The following is a 19,134-nucleotide window of genomic DNA, read 5'->3' on the forward strand; positions in this document are numbered from 1 at the left end:
GAAGCAGGGATCAGATGCTCAGGGGACCCCAACCGCTCCGCCTATCATGTCGCCCAAATTTTGTGTTTCTCGTGTCTGTTTTTTAAACCCATTTGTTGGTTGAGTTTAGATTCATGAGTCATTCAGCATTTCTACACTGCTGGTACTGTAGACTTGTTACTTAAAGAAGCATAAAGCAAAGTAAGAAAATACTGCATTATGAGTAAATGTCTTGCATTCTTCAGTCTTACTGGTATCAAGACTAAAGAGTAAAGCACGCAGATTCAGCCTTGATGCATCATTATGTGCATCAAGGCTGTAATGATGCATCAATTATGTCAGCAGCGTTTTACCGATGTTACAGGTTGATGTTTTTCTCACTTAATGAGAATTCAAGTTGTCAGAGGATTTGTCCTAATTTCTGACATAAATAATAATAATGATGAGAAAAATCCTTTGTACTTTCTGTAATGTTCTTAGAGATCATGTGGGTACAGAAAGAATTATGCATCAGTTTGTTCATTCCAGTCCTTATATATCTATATCTATATCTAGCATTAAAAGATAAAGTTAGATTTCTTCTCCGTCACAGAGTAGTGATAAGTTTGGAGTATTTTCCGTTGTGTAACTGAAGCTTTTATAACTGTAATTCAGCAGCAGCAAAACTATAACCTTGGCACACCAAAAACTTCCTCCTCCCACACACACACACACACACGCACACACACACACACACACACACACACACACACACACACACACGCACACACGCACACGCACACACACACACATACACCCTCATCCTGTCTCTGCAAACCTGCCTGTGCTGCCACCTCCCACACATTTACTCTATTCTGGGCCCACACACACACTTGTACACACAGACACACACATATTTTCAGATTTTTTTTTCTGAGAGAAATATTCAGTAGCATAATGACTTCCTACCTGCTGTAAATCAGTGTCTACAAGCCGCCTGCTCAAGTGTGTGTGTGTGCATGTGCATGCGTGCGTGTTTGTTGTGCATCACAGTTCAAATTGAGTTCATTTGATTCATCTCTCTCACACTCTTTTAGATTAAATTTCAGTCATTTCTGGAGAGCCTCTTCTCTCTGTTTTTCTCTTTCAAATCCAGCAGTGCATCTGCCGACCTGATGATTGACAGCACTAAATTAAAACCAAACACGGCTGCCTCAACATGAACGGTGGGCAACATGAGTGCTTGACTGACAAAACAATGATGATAGTTTTGCACTCTGGAGATAAAATAATCAGTTTTCGGTGCTATTATTTTTGTGTCCAAAATGAATCTATGTCTTCATTTGCCTCTGCGGCCAATCATAATACCCCATTCTTAGTCATTTCAAGTCAGTCTTAACCCTAAAAATCTACTTTGTAATGCTAAATCTCGGTGGAAGTGCGAATTCAGACCAGGAAATGACAAAGGAAATTATGTTTTGTATCACTTTACATGAAATTACACAGAAACCTTGTTGGTACAGTGACTGTGTTCGTTGATGAGGTGACATGATAGGACAACAGTGAACATGAACAAGAGTTTATCATGCCAATTCTTTATTTAGATAAAATTGCAGCATTTTTTCACCTGTCAAAGCTCCCAAATGTGTTGTATCTGTTGTAATTTGCTGTATGGATGAAGCAACTTGAATGATTTTACGAAAAATTAAGTATCTGCCAAGTTTTTGGTATTTAAACACAGCCAGTCCATACTGAAAAGTAAGGTCAGTGCAGAAGCGCCTTAATTCAATTTATTTATGCAGCGCCAAATTACTACAACAGTCGCCTCAAGGCACTTTATATTATTGTAGACCCTACAATAATGCATACAGAGAAAAACCCAACAATCATATGACCCCTTATGAGCAAGCACTTTGGCAACAGTGGGAAGTAAAAAAACCCTTTTAACAGGAAGAAACTTCCGGCAAAACCAAGCTCAGGGAGGGGCGGGCATCTCCCTTGACTGGTTGGGGGTAGAGAAGGAAGACAGGACAAAAGACATGCTCTTAAATCTTCAATGACCAGCAGGGGGTGACGGCTAAGGTTTCAAAAAGAAGACTGTGACGTCGGACCCCAACACACGCACACACACCGTGGGTACAGTGACACTCACTTATTTTATTATAGCCGTGGTTTCGGCTTCAGCGCACGGGACACAGACACTCCCGCTCAGTAGTCACTCCCCTCCCTTCCTCGACTGTCACTGAAACATAAGAAGAGTCACAACAAACACCTGTTCAGCCACGCCTCTGCGCCGCCCCAGGAGCTCACCGTGCCACCCCTCCTCTGCAGTGGGCCAGAGACCACAAAGACTTACTATGCAGAAGTCTTTTGGAAAATGACCTTTCAGCTCTCTCGAGTTTTTTCAAATACATTTATGGCCTCAGTTGTTAATTTTTGGTTCATTTAATTGGTCTCCATCTAGAGTCAAAGGGGTCAGCGCTACGGCTTCCTTGTGATTGTCACTACCATAGTGATCTGTAAATCACAATATAGCCACAACCTAATTTATTTCACTCAAAATGTAACTATAATTTAAATGAACATCATGAAACCAGGGACTGGGGTCATGGGCATTTTCTCATAGGCCTTTATAGTGTCTGACTTTTCAAACAAATGCTGTCCATTAGAAGAATTGCAGGTTTATGTGGTGTATATCTTTCGTATACAGTTTATATATCTGCGGTCGATCTTATAAACTGAATCTCATTGCTGTTTATAACTTTTTTCGCGCTCAATGCGCTTGTACATTTTTATTTGCGACGATGTAAATGCTTGTTTTTTATTGCTTCTTTTATTATTCCATCTGCCTTCTTTTAGAGAATGAGGACCTGCTTTTGGCAGCTTATTGCCCACATTTTGGCGTCAGTCCCTCTGAATCGAACAGCGAGGGCTTCTTTTTCGAGTTACCTTCTTGTGGTGCCACTCAACGTTCTCAAAAGAAGAAATGTTTTGTTAAAGAGGCAGGAAGGTTGAATTTTGCACCCTCAAGAGCAGAAAATAGACCAGAATTCGGTGCAGCTGCAGTAAAAGACAGGACGGGTTATGAAAAAGTCTGAGTGTATTTTACCTGGAAAAGCTCTCTGACCACCTACACGTATAACCCAGAGGTGACAGCACCAGCTCAGGCACTCTCTTTTGAGGCTGTCAAAGCTCTTTGGGAAATGTAGAAAGTGAAAAACAGAAATAGAAGTCAAGGAGACATTTTGAAGGGTAGTTGGGATGGAGAAAGTGTTACAGTTCCCTTCCTAAGACCTGGATTTTTCTGTCAGTAGGTAGAGCTGCATGTGTTCCTGTTCTGCTAAACTTCATTTCACTTATTTCATGCTGGGAACATCCTGGTGAAACCACAGACTCCTGCTGTTGGCCTTCACTGGACCAGCTTGAGCTCAAAAGCCCTGCTCAAGGGCACAGTAAGTGTGTAGAAGGAAGGTGATGTTTCTAATTTCCATTAAGACGTAAGCCTTGTGCAACCATCATAATTCACACATGGCTTTTTAATTTTCGACACGGAGTTGTGTAAAACTTTTACCTGGCCTAATTTAAGAAAGCAGGTATTGTAATATAACTGCTGAGAAAGTGAATTTTTTATTTAGAAAACTTTTGGCAGGGGGTGAAATTGGCCACAGATTTTATTTGGCCTGGCACAGAGAAGTCTTAAAGTGCTTTAAATTTAACTTTGCAGCAACCTGCAGTCAGCGTGCTGCTGTGGTTCACACATACGCCACTTTTGTTTTCACCCAGAAATATAAAAGGATGTTTTCTCTCAGACATAACTCCCTTTCTTCACATTTTGTCCAGATTATACTAATCTTTATGGACTGCACTGCTGTCTTCAATTGATAAAAAATTGATTTCAAATTTAATTTCACATTTTTTTGACTCATAATTAGCATCAAACTGTGCTTTCTTGGAAATGTCTTTGCAAAAGGAAATATTGGGGGGGCATTTTTTTAGGGTGATATACATTTAGGGAACTAAAAACCCTAAAAGTCCAAAAGAGAGAATTGGAATCGGGTGACAGGTGAGAGTTGTGGGTGATTACACCAATCTGACCTGGGCACTGTGGTCACTGGGGTGGATGGATGGGTCAGCAGGCGTTCGTTTCCTGTTCCTGCCTGGTTCAATTATTACTTGATGACTATAACACAATGACAGTGATGACTGAATCCAACCACATTATCTCTGAATCTAATTCCAAGAGAGGTATATTACAGCTCACTGGGCTTGGAGAGGGTAGAGCCCTGTGTTGTCATTCATGCTTGAAGTGTGTCTTTTTTCTTCTTCCAATGAGAATGACAGTCTTAGGATACTGGGCCAGGATTAGATAGGCACACTGCACAAATCATATTCATTCAGCTTACTTTAGAATGGATTTAAGTAGTAGTAGATGTTGTGGATATTTCAGCCCTTATTGGCACAATTTACATCTACAGATGGTTGAAGGGCAGATGAAACACCTAGTTATTATGCCAGTAAATGAACCAGCTCCTGGTGCACTCTAACAGCACACACACACACACAGGCATGGGTGTACACACACTCTCTCAGCAGTCCAACTTATTGTTCCAGTAACTTCTGTGTCCCTCCAGGTAAAACAAAGGTAGAGTTTTACTGGAGGTGTGTGTGGTTTCAGTCCAGTTGGGGCCAAACAGAGCAGAGCCAAAAAACAAACACACTGCCAGCTGCCCTCAACCGGCCCTTCTCCCTCCACCCCCACCCCACCCCCCTCTCTCTCTCTTTGGCTGTATAAAGTTGTTAATCACTGAATGGAAACCATTAGTAACATGTTTAAATAATTTACTTAGCCTCTGACCACCCAAAGCACCAGAACACTTCGGCTGCTGCTCAGAAACTCGAACCCAGGCTTTGTGTGTGATCAGTCCATGCATGCATCTATTTGGTATACATATAACTGTGTGTGTGTGTGTGTGTGTGTGTGTGTGTGTGTGTGTGTGTGTGTGTGTGTGTGTGTGTGTGTGTTAGTAGAGTAAAGGCATCTGACACCAGCTTGCATGACCCTCTTCCTCACCAGCTACGTTCCATTTGTAAACATACCATTACCTCACCTGAATTGTCTCTGCTGTGGCCTAGTTCCCCAGTTTCTATGCTTGTTACCTTTCTGTAGTGTTTATTTCCTCACCTCTGTCCTGTTGCACTCTCCTTGATTACTCTTGTGAGTACTTATTCTCAAACTCCTAAATCTTTCAATTTAAACCTTAACCTTAAATACCTTCTCTATCCTCCTTTTTTGGCTTGTCATTGTGTGCTCTTTTACTGATGTTTTGCCTTGTCTCCTTTCTTTAGATTTGTTTCCTCACCTTTGTTCTACTTTAGACTCCTCATTTAGTCTTCTTCACTCTTAGTATTTAACTTCACCTGAGTGCTTGTCGTTTTTGTTTCCTCACCTCTCCTTCATCTTTATTCCCGCAAGCGAGTCCTTAGTCTTTCCACTTTGTCCCGATCCCATTGCATCCTTGTTCTTTTTCTCCTTTCTTGGTTTCCACATCTCAGCAAGGTCTCGGTTTTCTTGACAAGTGCTTTCCCCCCTCCTTGATGTCCTTGAGCTTTGTCCTCGCTCTTTGTGTAACCTTCCTGTAATTTGTGCCCTTTCTCCTGCTCTTTTGGTCTTTTTTCCTCTTCTCAAACAGTTTTTCTCCCTCGTTTACTCTCTACATTATGTGCTTTTTCCGTCCATCTGTATTCTTGGGTACGTGTTCCCTTTTCTTTGTCCTCTTTCTGTTCATTGTGTATTCTTCCCAAAATCCTCCACCTGCCTTTTACATCCTTGTTCCTTCTCTCTCTACCTCTACCTTGGATCCCTTATGATTGTTCACGTCTTTATCTTTTTTTTTCTTTATAAATTCCCCTTTCTTTTCTTAACGAGCATTAATTGTTCCATCTTTTGTGTTCCTGTTCTCTCTCCTGTAAGTTAATACCCATAAGTATCCCTTCTCCAACTGGATCCCTACTTTCTTATTTCCTTATGTATTATTGTTCCCTTATCTGAGTCCTCATCAGTGGCTTTGTTCCTTCTTTATCCTATAATCCATACCTGTTTCCTCATTTGTGTCCTGTATGATTGTTCCCTTTCTGTTTCCTTGCACCCTCCCTGCATCTTTGTCATGTGTTCTCCCTCTTTATCCTTTTAGTCTTAATCATAGAGTATCAAATATGGAACGGGGATCTAATTTGTATTCTGCTTGTGTCTATTTTACAAATATATTATGCAATGAGTGACAGACAGGGCAAGACAAACACTTGCAAATATGCTTTCTCTCTGTTTTTTTGTCACAGGAATTCCAACCATTTGAGTTGGTATGCAGCACCCTAGCGGGCCAATTTAAGAATAACTAGCCACACGTACACGCGCGCAAACACACAGACACACGCGCACAGAGCTCTGTCCTCAACTGTTTCTTTCACTGAAAGTAAATGAGAGGCTTATCTACTGCATATCTGAACAAGACACTGTAGGAGAGGGATTACTGGTGAGCGTGCATGTGGGTGTGTTAGTGATGCATGCATACTCTCATAATGATTCAAGGAGGGAAGGGATTTGTACAAATGTTGATCTATTATCTTGTCGTTTTGGCAACATTATTCCCAACTGTCTTCCCAATAAGTCGGATGAAATCGAGTGAAAGAGAAAGGGAGAGAGAGAGAGTGCCTTCAGCCCTCAGGATTGAACAGCCTCCCACACACTTCACAGAGCAGCACACACACACACACACAGCCTTTTGTTCTTACTGCATGGTTAATGCCCACACAGTGTTCATACCTCCAGGGTTTGGGCATATGTGCGTATGAGTCTACTTGTACATACCTGCAAGCACATGAATTCTCTTGAATCTCTTGTTGCTTAATTTATATCAACATGTTTATTTAATTAGTTTCCATCAAACTTCTATTTTGTAAAGCAGTCTGTCAAGAGGTCTGAGGGCATTCCCGTACAAGGAAACTGGGATATTGAGAAGTAGTTGCAATATCCTTTTGAATTCCTCAGTTTTAAAGGACAGGTGTGTTGGAAAGATCCCAGCAGGACAAAGCTAGAGGATGGATTCAACAAACTGCTGAAAAGGTGCCAAGTTTCATGTCCAAGGTAAAACTGCCAGTTCAAACAAGGTCTGGGTGAAGGCAACGGTGAGAGGAGTTTCACTTTCAGCTCCTCATACACTCTATAGACTGCTTGTCATCACTTTTAAACACACTGAGTACCTTTAAGTCTAATTCTTCAGGACGTATAGCTGACACTGAGAAAGGAGACTAATCTAATTCCAGAACCACAAGCTAACCAGGTACCTTAAATCAAGAAGAGCAAAAGTAAGAAGCAAAGTGAGACAAGGACAAACTGAACACGGACCATGATCTGAAATTGACTCTAGCCAACAACACCCCCTCATACCTCCTAATAATGACCTTCCCCCTTCATGTTTCCATGTTGCTCTTTGAAAATGTCTCTGAGGATCTGACTATGTTGTTTTAGCTGGATGCACTTATTCATGGCATTGTACAGCGTTATGCCATTTGACGCAGTTCACTTAATCCTTGTTTATTCCTTATACCGACCGGCCTCGGGTGCAGCCCTTCAGCTCATCCACTATCATGTTAGCTCCTCTCCTTTTACTATAGCTTCTGATTGGCTGCATTTCACAAACAAAAGATTTGAACAGCAGGTGGGTTGTATAGATCTTATATAACACAAGCAAAATATAACAGGTTTCATCAATACATGTGTTAACCTTCATATAGATATTTTAAAGCTCCAAATTATTTATTATTGAGAAAACACCTGAACACGTTTTCAGTAAATTCGTGGAGGTTTCTGCATTCATACAAACAGCACATGTAGTGTGCTTAAAACTGTCTTTAAATGTTGTGTTTAATGTTGTGTGAAATGTGTTTTGGTTGGAGGATTGAGGGCACATTATCATGCTTACTGAAAAGAGGACCATTCAGTTTGCCTACACACAAACGTAAAAACTTAGATCGAGTGTGTTGTTCCAAGTAAAGCATGCCGTGGGTATAAAACACTGCCTAGATCTATTTCCATGTCTATGAAAGCAGAGCTGATCTCTGCTCCTTTATGTTAAGTAACTGTGTTTATTTGGGGCATTTTGATAGATCACTTTTTACAAGTGTTTGAGTGTGTATCACTTCTACTATTTTTACCTCTGAGTGTAGCCTCTGAATGTACTTAGTTTTGACCTACCTACAACTTGGGTGTCTCGTCATGCCCTTTGCCAGCCCACACACACACACACACACACGCACGCACAACTGGCACGTATACTTCCCACGCTCATACACACACAAACAGCGCCAGTAGCTATGTCTCTCCTACGCACAGGAACTGGGGCAGGTTGTGTCGGTGAATGTATGAATAAAGCTTTATGTAAGCCATTCACTACAGGCTCCCACTCACACAGCAGATTGTGACCATTCAAAACTTTCATTACAAAACCAGTCACCTTGCATAAGGTTGAAGGGAAGTTAAGCCAAGTTAACCATGTAAGCTGAAAGGTCAGTTTCACCGCTGGTTTATTTGTGGGGTGTGAGTTGAATTCTGATGGATGTTGACGTGTGCGTGATAGCAGCTACTACAGCTGCAACTGGCAGGTTCATCCATATGAGACCTCCAAATGGCAACAAGAGGTACAGTAGAAGTCAAGTGATTTTTTTGTCTTTTTTTTATTAGAGATGATTTTTAAGGAAGCCATATGCGGCTTTTTAGGATAGGATTGTGAAACGTTTACTGAGTCGAAGTCATCTTGGGTGCTTTTAAAAGATCTCTTCAAAAAGCCACACCAAGTAGTAGAAATTGTGTAAAGGTATATTGCTAGGTCAAAAGAATAATAAAGGACATATGGTTCCCAATGGGCTTAAGAGGGAACACAGAATCCCTTCAGTCAAAAATGGTCTATCTCCAATATTTAATGATGGTGCAGCTCTGTTCTGTGACCTCCGTGCCCTTCCTTGCTCATACGTGGAAAGCCTAAGGCAGGAAACACCTCTGATAATTACAAACCACATATTTGCATATAAATATTAAACAATCTGTAGACAAGGGCAACTTTTTTGTTAAGCAAAGTGTTCTGCTTTCAGTTAAAGTCCTATTGATTAACCAAAAAGGAAAGACGTGTGGATGGGTCCAGAAACAGAGAGATCACAGTTGTTGAAAAGCTGTCTCAAAATCACCAGATATGGTCTGAGGGTGAAATTACCTCGTATTGCTCTTGAAAATGTATGTGCATTTATAAAACATGACCGCAGGATGGAACAGGAAGTCTCAAGCCAATCCAGCTCCTACAAACTATATAATAATAAAAGCTGGTCCGGGAATTTCTTGTCATGTCAGCTTTTATGAATGTTTAAGTAATCAAAGGTTTTCTGGTTACTTTGAACAGGATCTCGGACCATTATCCTCATGTGTAGAGTTATATTCTGTATGTTCAGTGACCAAGCTGTTTTGACAGCTAAATCAAACTTTTAATCTCAACTCACTCTGGACTCGTGTTTAACCCAGAACTGACGTTAATCCACTTTCCTCTTTGGCACATCCTCTGCTGCTGTGCACACTGGCGCATCCGATGTGTGCTACAGGCGTCAAAGGACACATGAGCCATGACTCATTGATACTGGAGTGTTTCAATATAAGGGAATTATGCCATTCACATTACTGGATTCACACTGTGAAAGGTCTTAAAAAAAGCTGTGCCTTGCCTTGACTATTATTAGTACCATACTTCCCCTGTAGTAATCACCAAGATTGTCTGCCTTTGGCTGCATTTGTGTCAGCTGACCATAATGCTAACCAATCAGCATCACCGGATTATAATGCTAGCTAAACTCAATTGAATCCCCATTGTTGCCCAACTGGAGTTTTCTTCCACATTCTTTCACTCTTAACACCATGGAAAACACAAAGATATGACCCAAGGTTGAGATAATGTTTCTGGTATTTGTTTGTCTGTCTTTCTGAGTGGGCGTAGGGGTTTGGGGAGTACATGTGAAAAACACAAGTTAGCTTAAATTTAACTTTCTTGCTGCTAAGAATAAAACATGTTTTCCTCCGGTGCTATTTATAGGTCTCACGTTGGGCCCCCAGACACAAACGTCACTGAGCCCTGCTTACCAGCACTGAGGCCACAGTGTGGGTGTGTGTGTGTGTTTCTGTCGCAATCAGAGTGTGAGGGAGGTTGTTTAAACTCTGAGATGAGGAAATACAAAGCAAAAATGCAACTTCAGCATGCATGTTTATATGTGCTCTGTGGCTCTGTGCCCCTTCTGCTGTCAGGTGTTGGTGTGGTTAAGAAACGTTAAACAACGGAAACACACACATATACACTGTCTACTGCAGTTTTGCAGTGCAGTTACAGTGCCTGCAAGCACTCTGTCTACATCTGTGTGTGTCTTCTTTTGTTTCTGCGTATCTGTGAGCATTCTCATGATCGCTTTTCAACCAAGTGCATACCAAGTTAGATGTAACCCAGAGAGGAAGAAAAGGTGCTAATGCTGATTGCTGCTCTTCGACTTGGCCTTTTTGGACGCCTACACATATTATGACACTCCGACGTCACTTCCACAGCGCTATTTATAAGCCTTTGTGTCTCTTTAGGAACAGTGTGGGTTTGCTTTTCATCTGTGACTCACTGAGTGGAAGGAGGAGGGAGGGCGGGAGGGAGGAGAAAGGAGTGAAAAAAGGCAACAAGCACAGATGGAATCCAGTGTGAAGAAACTAACTGAGCAATCAATGACATTTATATTCGCACATCAGGCATGTACTTGACAACTTAGTGAGTCGTCTCTGCACAACAAAGTATGTGGTAGCGTGCTGAATTTAGCAGTAAAAAATGTCACATCAACACCAGTCCGACTTATGTTATAAGGGTGATGTCAGACTAAAGGTTATTTACCATCTGTGTATCTGATTACTGTATTGTTGGATGATTTTTGTACACAACACTAATTAGCCTTTTCTCTCGTTTGCTTTGCTTTAGGTCTTTTGGTGAGAAAACTGAAGGACTTGAAGCTACAGAAAAAGGATCTACAAGCACCCTTCCCTCAAGAAAAGTTAGTAATTGAGTATGTTGTTAAACACAGTTTATTACAATTGTTGACTACAGTATTTGCCTAAAATGTTCTCCATGTGCTTCTTCTTTTCTTTTTCTGTCCCTCTGCAGGTCACTCAAGGTTTCTTCTGCTCTTAGATGAACTGGACAGAAGAACAACAGAGAGCAGCGTTCGTGTTTTTACAAAATGGCAGAAGGAGAGAAACCTCTCTGATGTTATCCACTGAAGCTCCCCTTTCTGCTCCACTTGATAATTCCTGTTTCCAGCTTGACTCTATAATCAGTCTTTCTGAGAAATGGATGGATATTTTATGTTTCTGTGAACTTGTTGGCAGCCAGCAAAGGTTCCGCTATCATGCCTGGTAGTTTTGGGACCTTGTAACCCTCAAAGACCTACCCTCCCAAATTCCCTGCATCCCCTCTTCTCTCCCTCTTCTAAACCACGGAGAGCTTCAAGAAAATGGAGGCTCGTGAATCACCTGCGACAGGGCAGAAATGTCCAAACAAGGAACTAGCAAGGGAGAAGGTACCTCTACAAAGAAAATGGGCGTCAGAGCCTTCTGCAAACACCAAACGAAGCACTTTTGCTGACCTGGAGGCTCCTGGAGGATCAGCACCCCAGCAGAAGTACCCAATCACAGGGAATTCTGGAAAGCTGCTATCTGGACCATCTGCAGTTGGGGCCATAGGAGGCCCGCCATCTCAAGACCCACAAGGCCACTTTGCTCAGGGGTTCCACAGGGGATATCCTTACCAACTTGGCCAGCCATACCCTCAACATCCTCAATCTGAACGGTTTCTCTCAGGAGCCAAACCACAGCCAGGCCTAGAGCCTCATGCCTGGCCATTTGCTGGCCAGTTGCCCTCGGATGACCTATTCCCAGGACACCCAGGACACACTCACCCACATGGGGCTGGTGCAGGAAGGTTCCCTCGGCACAAATCTCCTAGTTTACCCAGCTCCTTTGGACAGTATTCTCAGTCAGGCCCGGAGCCCGGAGAGGAGGCCTATGGCAAAAAAGAGCAAAAGCCAAAAAAGCCTGGCAAGTACATCTGCCACTACTGTGGTCGAGCGTGCGCCAAGCCCAGCGTCTTGAAGAAGCACATCCGCTCACATACTGGAGAGAGGCCATACCCTTGTGTACCCTGTGGCTTTTCTTTCAAAACCAAGAGCAACCTTTACAAGCATCGCAAGTCCCATGCTCATGCCATCAAAGCTGGACTCGTACCATTTTCAGAGCTAGCTGTGGCCCGTAGTGGGGACATGGACCAGGCATCACCAGTGGGTGAGGCTGAGGTCCATTCAGATGGAGAGCAGAGTACCGATACGGATGAGGAAGGCGTGGAGCCCACCACCATGCTAACAGACAAAGACAGTCCAACCCTGCAGATCTCCTTTGAAGCTGACAAGAATACAGGTTATTTTCTTCTATAAGACACTTTAAAAAAAAATTTTTAAGTAGAATTTTCCCAAAGAGTCAAAACAGTTTTGGTTCATAGAAACCCCTTCTTAACACATAGCTAGTTCTTTATATCTATGAACATCTTTTGATGCTTAAAATACTATTTGTTATGGGTATGTTTACAATGATCCAAAATAAAAACGTATTGGTTTACATTAATGCTGTTACACAGTTCAGCTACAGTGATATAAACTCTGCATGTATTTTGTTTACTGTGAATGGTTGTAATCTGTATCATCTTCATTTTTCCCACTATAAAGGTGGTGCCGAACCAGCATATGCAGATTCACCTGAAGAGCTACCCATTGGATCTATGAAAGTGCCTATTCTTATCGTTCCCAAGCCTGGGGGAGTCCCCTCCACAGGGATGGAGTGCCCCCCCTTTCATGACATAAAAGTGTCACACCACATGTTAGCATCAAAGGCTGGTGGAAGAGCACGTTCCCTGGATGACTCCCCAACAATCAAGCAACGTTTGGCCCTGAGGCTAAGTGACAAAAAAGGACAGGACACTGACCTTGCCATGTCCCAGTCACTTAACCTCCTCAGTCCTCACAGCAAAGGCAGCACAGACTCTGGCTACTTTTCACGCTCTGAGAGCGCAGAGCAGCAGATCAGCCCTCCAAATACCAACGTCAAGACGTACGAGGAGATTATGTTCGGTCGAACTTGGTACTACCGACCAAGCTCCAGGTCAAGACACTCTATAACAGTAGGCATGGCAGGGGCAGACCCCACTAGCTTGACTACCTTGAAGCAACCTGGTGCAATTCTGGAAATAGGGAAGATAGCTGAGGATCACATCTCTTTTAGAGAAGATGTAGGAATCTCAGAAGATCCAAAGCAGTATCCAACTGGGCCATGTCAAAGCAGTACAGGACTTCTAGAGCCTCCATCAGATTCTGGGCATCTTATTAGGAGTAACTCCATGCCAACTTCCACCCCTCCTAACCTCAGTGTTCCCCAAGGGATACGGGGTAGCCAATCCTTTGACAATGTTGTGACAGATGATGTGTTTTACCCGCCAGGCCATCGTAGGCTCACAAGACAGAGTGCATTTGAAAATTCAACCAATGAAGCCCACGTAGGAGAGGCCGAGGGCTTTGGACACTTACCTAAGAATTTAACTTCGTCTCTGGGTATGAAGATTGGTGAACGCGGCCCAGGAGTTCCAGAACATGTTGCCTTTAGTTATGGTACTAAAGTTAGTATGTCAGAAATAGCCACAAGAAAAAGGAGGAAAGAAAAGAGTGTTGGGGATGATGAGGACAGCCCTGGACACTGCGACAGTAGCTGTAGTGGTTCAGTGGAAATGATAGGGGACTATGACTTTAAACAAGGTAGTTTTGATGGGTCCAGAGCCACCCCAACAGGTAAAGGTTCCCTTCATAGTGCACACAGTCAGTCTGACAGCTTTGACACCTGTGCCAGCATGTGCTCCGAGGACATTGCACTATTTACTGACTCTGAGGGCAGAAAAACAGCTGGGAATGTCATATCAGTTATCCAGCACACCAACTCTCTCAGCCGTCCAAATTCCTTCGACAAGTCAGAGTCTTTTGAACAGCCAGCATATCAGCCTTCAGATAAAGCTCCATGTACTCAGTACTCTGAGCAGTCTGACACAGAGATCTTTGAAGATGCTCTAGGTCCTGAATCCACCCTTCTGAGGACAGAGAGCATGGAGCAGCAGCCACAAAGTGACAGTGACTTGGCCTCCCTTTCATCATCATCAGCTGCAGCCTCACCTGGACAGCCTTATCATATCCCACCCAAACTAGTCAGACAACCAAACATCCAGGTTCCTGAAATCAGGGTGACAGAGGAGCCAGACAAGCCTGATAAGGACACAGAAGCTCCAATGACCAAGGAGCTGGAGAAGCAGCAGCATGTCGAGGAGTTTCAATTGCCACAGAGAAGCGACACACTATCCCAAATGCCATCAGAAAAGCTCCCACCCAAGAAGAAGAGGCTCCGCCTAGCAGACATGGAACACTCATCTGGAGAATCAAGCTTTGAATCGACCTGCACCAGCCTTTCTCGTAGCCCCAGTCAAGAGAGTAACTTGTCCCACTCCTCTTCCCTTTCCATGTCATTTGACAGAGATGAAGGTCTCAAGTCTGTCTCACCAACAAAACAGGTACCCCATTTTTTTAGTAATTTCAAGTGCATTTACGTCTCTTTTATAGTAAGGTCTTCACTGAGGGGTTTGCATCCTGAACAAAGTGGAAACTTTGTCTCTTTGTTTCTGTAAAGGATGATTCTTCAGTATCTGGTGGTGGGCCAAAGCAATCAGAGTTCCTGACTGTGCCAGGTAGTGGTTATTCTAGCCACCACCAGCAGAGGGAAATGAGGAGGTCTTCATCAGAACAGGCACCATGCACGCTGCCTATGGAGTTGCCTGAAATGCGCAGTAAATCCTTTGACTATGGAAGCTTGTCAACCTCAAGACAGGGAGAACTGTACTCCAGTGCTTCTGCAATGAAGGAACGTCGGCGTGGATATCTTGTTAGACAGGTAGTGTATAAACGATTAACTTATATTTAGATTAATTTGGCCGTGTGCCATTTGTATTCCTCAGAAAGAGAACACAGAAGTTGTCAGTGACAATGCATGGAATAAAAGAGCTGGAGTAAAGTAAACAACCTTGCAACTTCTTCAACTGAACATTTAAAAACTCTGAGCTAGATGGAAGAAGAGGACTAGGAGCTTATTAAGGATGAAGGCACTACAAAATAATTTAGTATTTTAGCACCCCCATCAGCTTCATTCAAAGACATCCTAATGATGCCATGCTATACCGACATTATCATCTCAATACAATGCAATCACAATGTTATCATGCACTATATTAAGGTTTATATGGTATCCTTAGTCAAGCTAACCAAATATAATTTTATTAAAGCTAAACCACTTTCCCTCCACACTCCTCTGCATTTGGCAGGCTTCACTGAGTGTTTATCCAGAGGCAGTTACCCAGGAGCCAGGGGGCGCAGAAACGTCAATCAAACAGGAGAGTTTGGAGCATGGTGGATGGCCTGGTCCAGCAGGATCCCCTCACAGCAGCAGCGAAGCAGTCAGCAGAACCAAGAGAACTGGGACTGGTGCTGGTAAGCTTTACATTCATCTTAGTATGTTATCTATACATTTTTTTGTCTTATACTTTATTCATCATACTTTCCCAAACTTTTATTGAAAAATTTCTCGACTCAATAAACTACCCACATCCTTCCGTGCATGGATTGCATTCTGCTATTATAGCTTACTTTTGTAAAATGAGTATTCTTTTCAAATGTATGCATTTTATGCACAGATATAGGACCTCACCAACATCAACAGCACCACCAGCATATTCTCCAACAGAGTGTCAGCGAAGACAGCCTTCCAGAGGAACCTCTCTATAGCAGGTCAGACAAAATATACTTACAGAGAAATAACCTAAAATAATAATAGTACAGCCCTGCTTCAAAAACATCTGGGAAACTGTGTAAAATAACGCAATGAGAACAGAATGTAGTGAATTGCATAGAATTTAAAGTTGAAAGTAGTATCATGGATGCTGGCCTTTAAATTTGTGGTGATAAGAAAGCCTGAATACAGAACACCAAAGAATTCTTAAAAGAGATTTAAGATTTTGATTGTTTAGACCACAAAATGTTTTTTCTCACATTTCTGTAAAATAAATATTTGAAATGTTATTATTTTGGTTGTAACTTCTCTTAAGAGGCTTTACATTATTTGAAAATCATTGCATTACATTTTTATGGTTGTATTTAGGGTCACATTTATTACTGCAAGTACTATGTCAGAAATTGCTGTAGCCTTCAACAAAATTGATAATGTTTTTGTCCTCTATAGGTCCCAGCAGCATCGCTTGCAGGCCCAAAGCTCGTCATCAGAGGGAGAGCATCCAGGTCATGAGGTCATGAGTAAAGATATGATGCAGCAGTACCAGAGTGGCCCTCCTTTCCTTTCTTTCCCACAACCAGGCCTCTTCTGGAATCAGGAGCCTGAACAGACACCAAGACAGCAGCAGACCCAGCAGGCCCAACTGCAACTCCAAAAACTCCACATCAGGTCACCCGGTCTCCCACTTCACAAACAGCAGCCACTCCACTCCCTGCAACAAGTCCACGATCAACAGCCATATGATGGAAAATCAGAAAATCCAACCTCTCAGATTTACTCTGCTTCTTTTTCAAATCGCAGCTCTCCTCTGTCAGCCTCGCTGTCCACCACCTCCTCCATGCTTCTGCAACAGATCCAACCCATATTTGCTACCCAGAACCTGGGCTCACAGGCCTCTTTTCCTGGTTTGCTGGTTCCTGTACGGATCCAAACCCATGTGCCATCGTTTGGTAGTGTTATGTACACCAGTGTTAGCCAGCTGATAGCTTCTCATGGTAGTGGAGCACAAGGTTTGGGTTCAGCCAGGCCAGGCAGTACTGACAACAGCAACATGTCTCCCCCGGTTGGTGTTGTGAGTGTCACAAAGCCACATGGAGGAGTTGGAGGAGGTTTCAACTTAGCACATTTCCTAGGGCAGACGGATGGTGCAGTGCTGCGGCACCCACTCTGGAAGGGTCCAGATTCACTACCAGAGCAACGTCTAAACACAGGGATCCCCCTATCACTAACATCAGGCACCATATCCACCACAGATGCATCAGGGTCTGCTATCGGAGGGGGCAAGCGCATGCTCTCTCCTACCAGCTCACTTGAGCTCTTCATTGAGACTAAGCAACAGAAAAGAGTAAAGGAGGAGAGGATGTATGGACAGATTGTCAAGGAGATGAGTGCTGTGGAGCTAAGTGGAACTGAAGGTGGCAGCAAGCCTGACAAGGGACAAGGAAGAGGTCTGAAGAGCGAAGGCTCCATGGATGATTCTGAAAGGATGTCCTCTTCTCCTCCATTAAGTGACTTCCCAGTTGCTACCAAGATTGCCATTCCTGTCCGTTCCTCTGCCCCCCATCTCTCTGACGTCCCTCGGCCTCAGAGCTTCACCCCTCCGCTCCAGATTGTCACAGACCGTTCTCCAGCTTCAGGTGGCTGCGACTCCCCAGAGGAGCTTGACGTGGACGATTCAGCCCAAGAGCCGAGCTCCAGCCCAGAGTCCATGGTTTCCTCTAACGACGCAGAAGACGCTGACAGCACGAAGCAACCTACTTCAAATAAAATGCCTGTCAGCATGCTGGTTCAGCTCGATGCCAACCAAAGCCCAGGATTACCTGGAGCAGCGGGTCAGACTCTGCTGCTCACAGATGTGGCGGATGTCCAGCAGCTTTTCCCGTTCCCTAGCTTACGCACGATGAGCAGAGTCAGCTGGTGTTTCCTGAACTACACCAAACCCAACAGCACCCAGGCAGCTTTGCGTAGCTCCGTCTACAGTTCATGGTGTGTCAGCTCATACAATCCCAATCCTCTGAACCTGAGTACCAAGGCTTCACTGGCTCTGCTGCGGTCCAAACAGAAGAGGAACACTGATTTGATGTACACAACAGCAGCCATGTCTCCACCCAGCTCCGGAAAACTGGTCTCTTCTGTAGCCTGGAAGCTGCGGTTTGATCAGGTATGTGCTGCAGTCATCAGAAGGATAAAAGATTGCCAAGAGAAATATTGAATTATGCACGCATGGACACAACTACAGAGAAACACAACCGCAAGAATCTTAATCTGCCCTTTATGTTACCTTTTTTTTTTTCTTTAGCTGAAGCCAGAGCTGATGCCAGTAGATGTCAGTCATTTTGGGAGGAAGATGAAAGGAGTGGTTTCATGGGATCGTTCAAAGGAGGAGCAGGTGGAGAAGGAGGTCTCAGTCAAACAGCCTGCTGCTGAACCGACACGCATCAAGATCTTCGAAGGCGGGTATGTCTAATAAAAATACACAATTAAAAGGGACAGGGACAGCCTCTAAACATGACTTGTCAAACCTCCAGAAAACTACTCTCTCTTTCTTTTGTGTACTTGAAGCCATGCCAGTTGATGTCATTCACGCAGCATCAGCTTGTTGGGAGAAATTGTGGACTAGAAAAGGACAAATCTTCATGTAGGAAGTGTCCTCTTTCTAACAGATAAAAGCATGCGGCTAACTAACGTTTAGAGCTCAGCTCAGGAAGATGCTCGAATGTTTACATCCTGTCACACTAGGAGGAGCCTCTCATTATCACAGCAATATGTTTGTCTGGTGGTAGTTGCTAGAGGTACAGAAATAAAATAATTCCTTGGTGAACCTTCTCACTTCAACATGAACAGAAATCATGTACAGGGTAGCAAACATTTAAATATTTGATGTTGGGATCAGCTGCTCCTTTAAAAGCATTTAAATGCTGTTTCTGCTGTGGCATCATAGATCACATAAAGAGATCATTCTGTAGTGTGTTTCGCACTTCCTCAGAGACTACAGGGATAAAACTTGTATGGTCAAAATCAGTTTATTTTTCTGTGAATGAAAAGAGCAGATAAAGATAAAACCCTAAAGATATGCAAAATTAAATCGTCAAAGGAAAAGGTCAGGCTTTACTTAAAATGTAAGCATATACTAACTAATAACCACTTTTATGATATTATTTGTATTAATGCTTTTCCCTTAGAAACTCAGGAAT

The 19,134-nt window shown here is 43.1% G+C and overlaps 1 protein-coding gene across 3 annotated transcripts in view; it reads left to right on the plus strand.

Moving 5' to 3' along the window:
- The window catches only part of hivep2a (HIVEP zinc finger 2a), a 123,469-nt gene that overhangs the window by 89,097 nt on the left and 15,238 nt on the right, over positions 1-19,134 (plus strand). For all 3 annotated transcript variants that reach the window (XM_085432541.1, XM_085432542.1, XM_085432543.1), the window contains 8 exons: positions 10,998-11,070; positions 11,181-12,487; positions 12,793-14,672; positions 14,789-15,049; positions 15,477-15,642; positions 15,846-15,939; positions 16,391-18,101; positions 18,240-18,397. In XM_085432541.1, coding sequence (XP_085288667.1) covers positions 11,530-12,487; positions 12,793-14,672; positions 14,789-15,049; positions 15,477-15,642; positions 15,846-15,939; positions 16,391-18,101; positions 18,240-18,397 — 5,228 coding nt within the window. In that variant the 5' untranslated portion in view covers positions 10,998-11,070; positions 11,181-11,529. The remainder of the gene's footprint in view (positions 1-10,997; positions 11,071-11,180; positions 12,488-12,792; positions 14,673-14,788; positions 15,050-15,476; positions 15,643-15,845; positions 15,940-16,390; positions 18,102-18,239; positions 18,398-19,134) is intronic.

Source organism: Copadichromis virginalis, linkage group LG15, assembly GCF_057382275.1.
Source record: "Copadichromis virginalis isolate Kocher_CV1m ecotype Utaka linkage group LG15, C_Virginalis_male_GT1.1, whole genome shotgun sequence".
NCBI lineage: Eukaryota > Metazoa > Chordata > Actinopteri > Cichliformes > Cichlidae > Copadichromis > Copadichromis virginalis.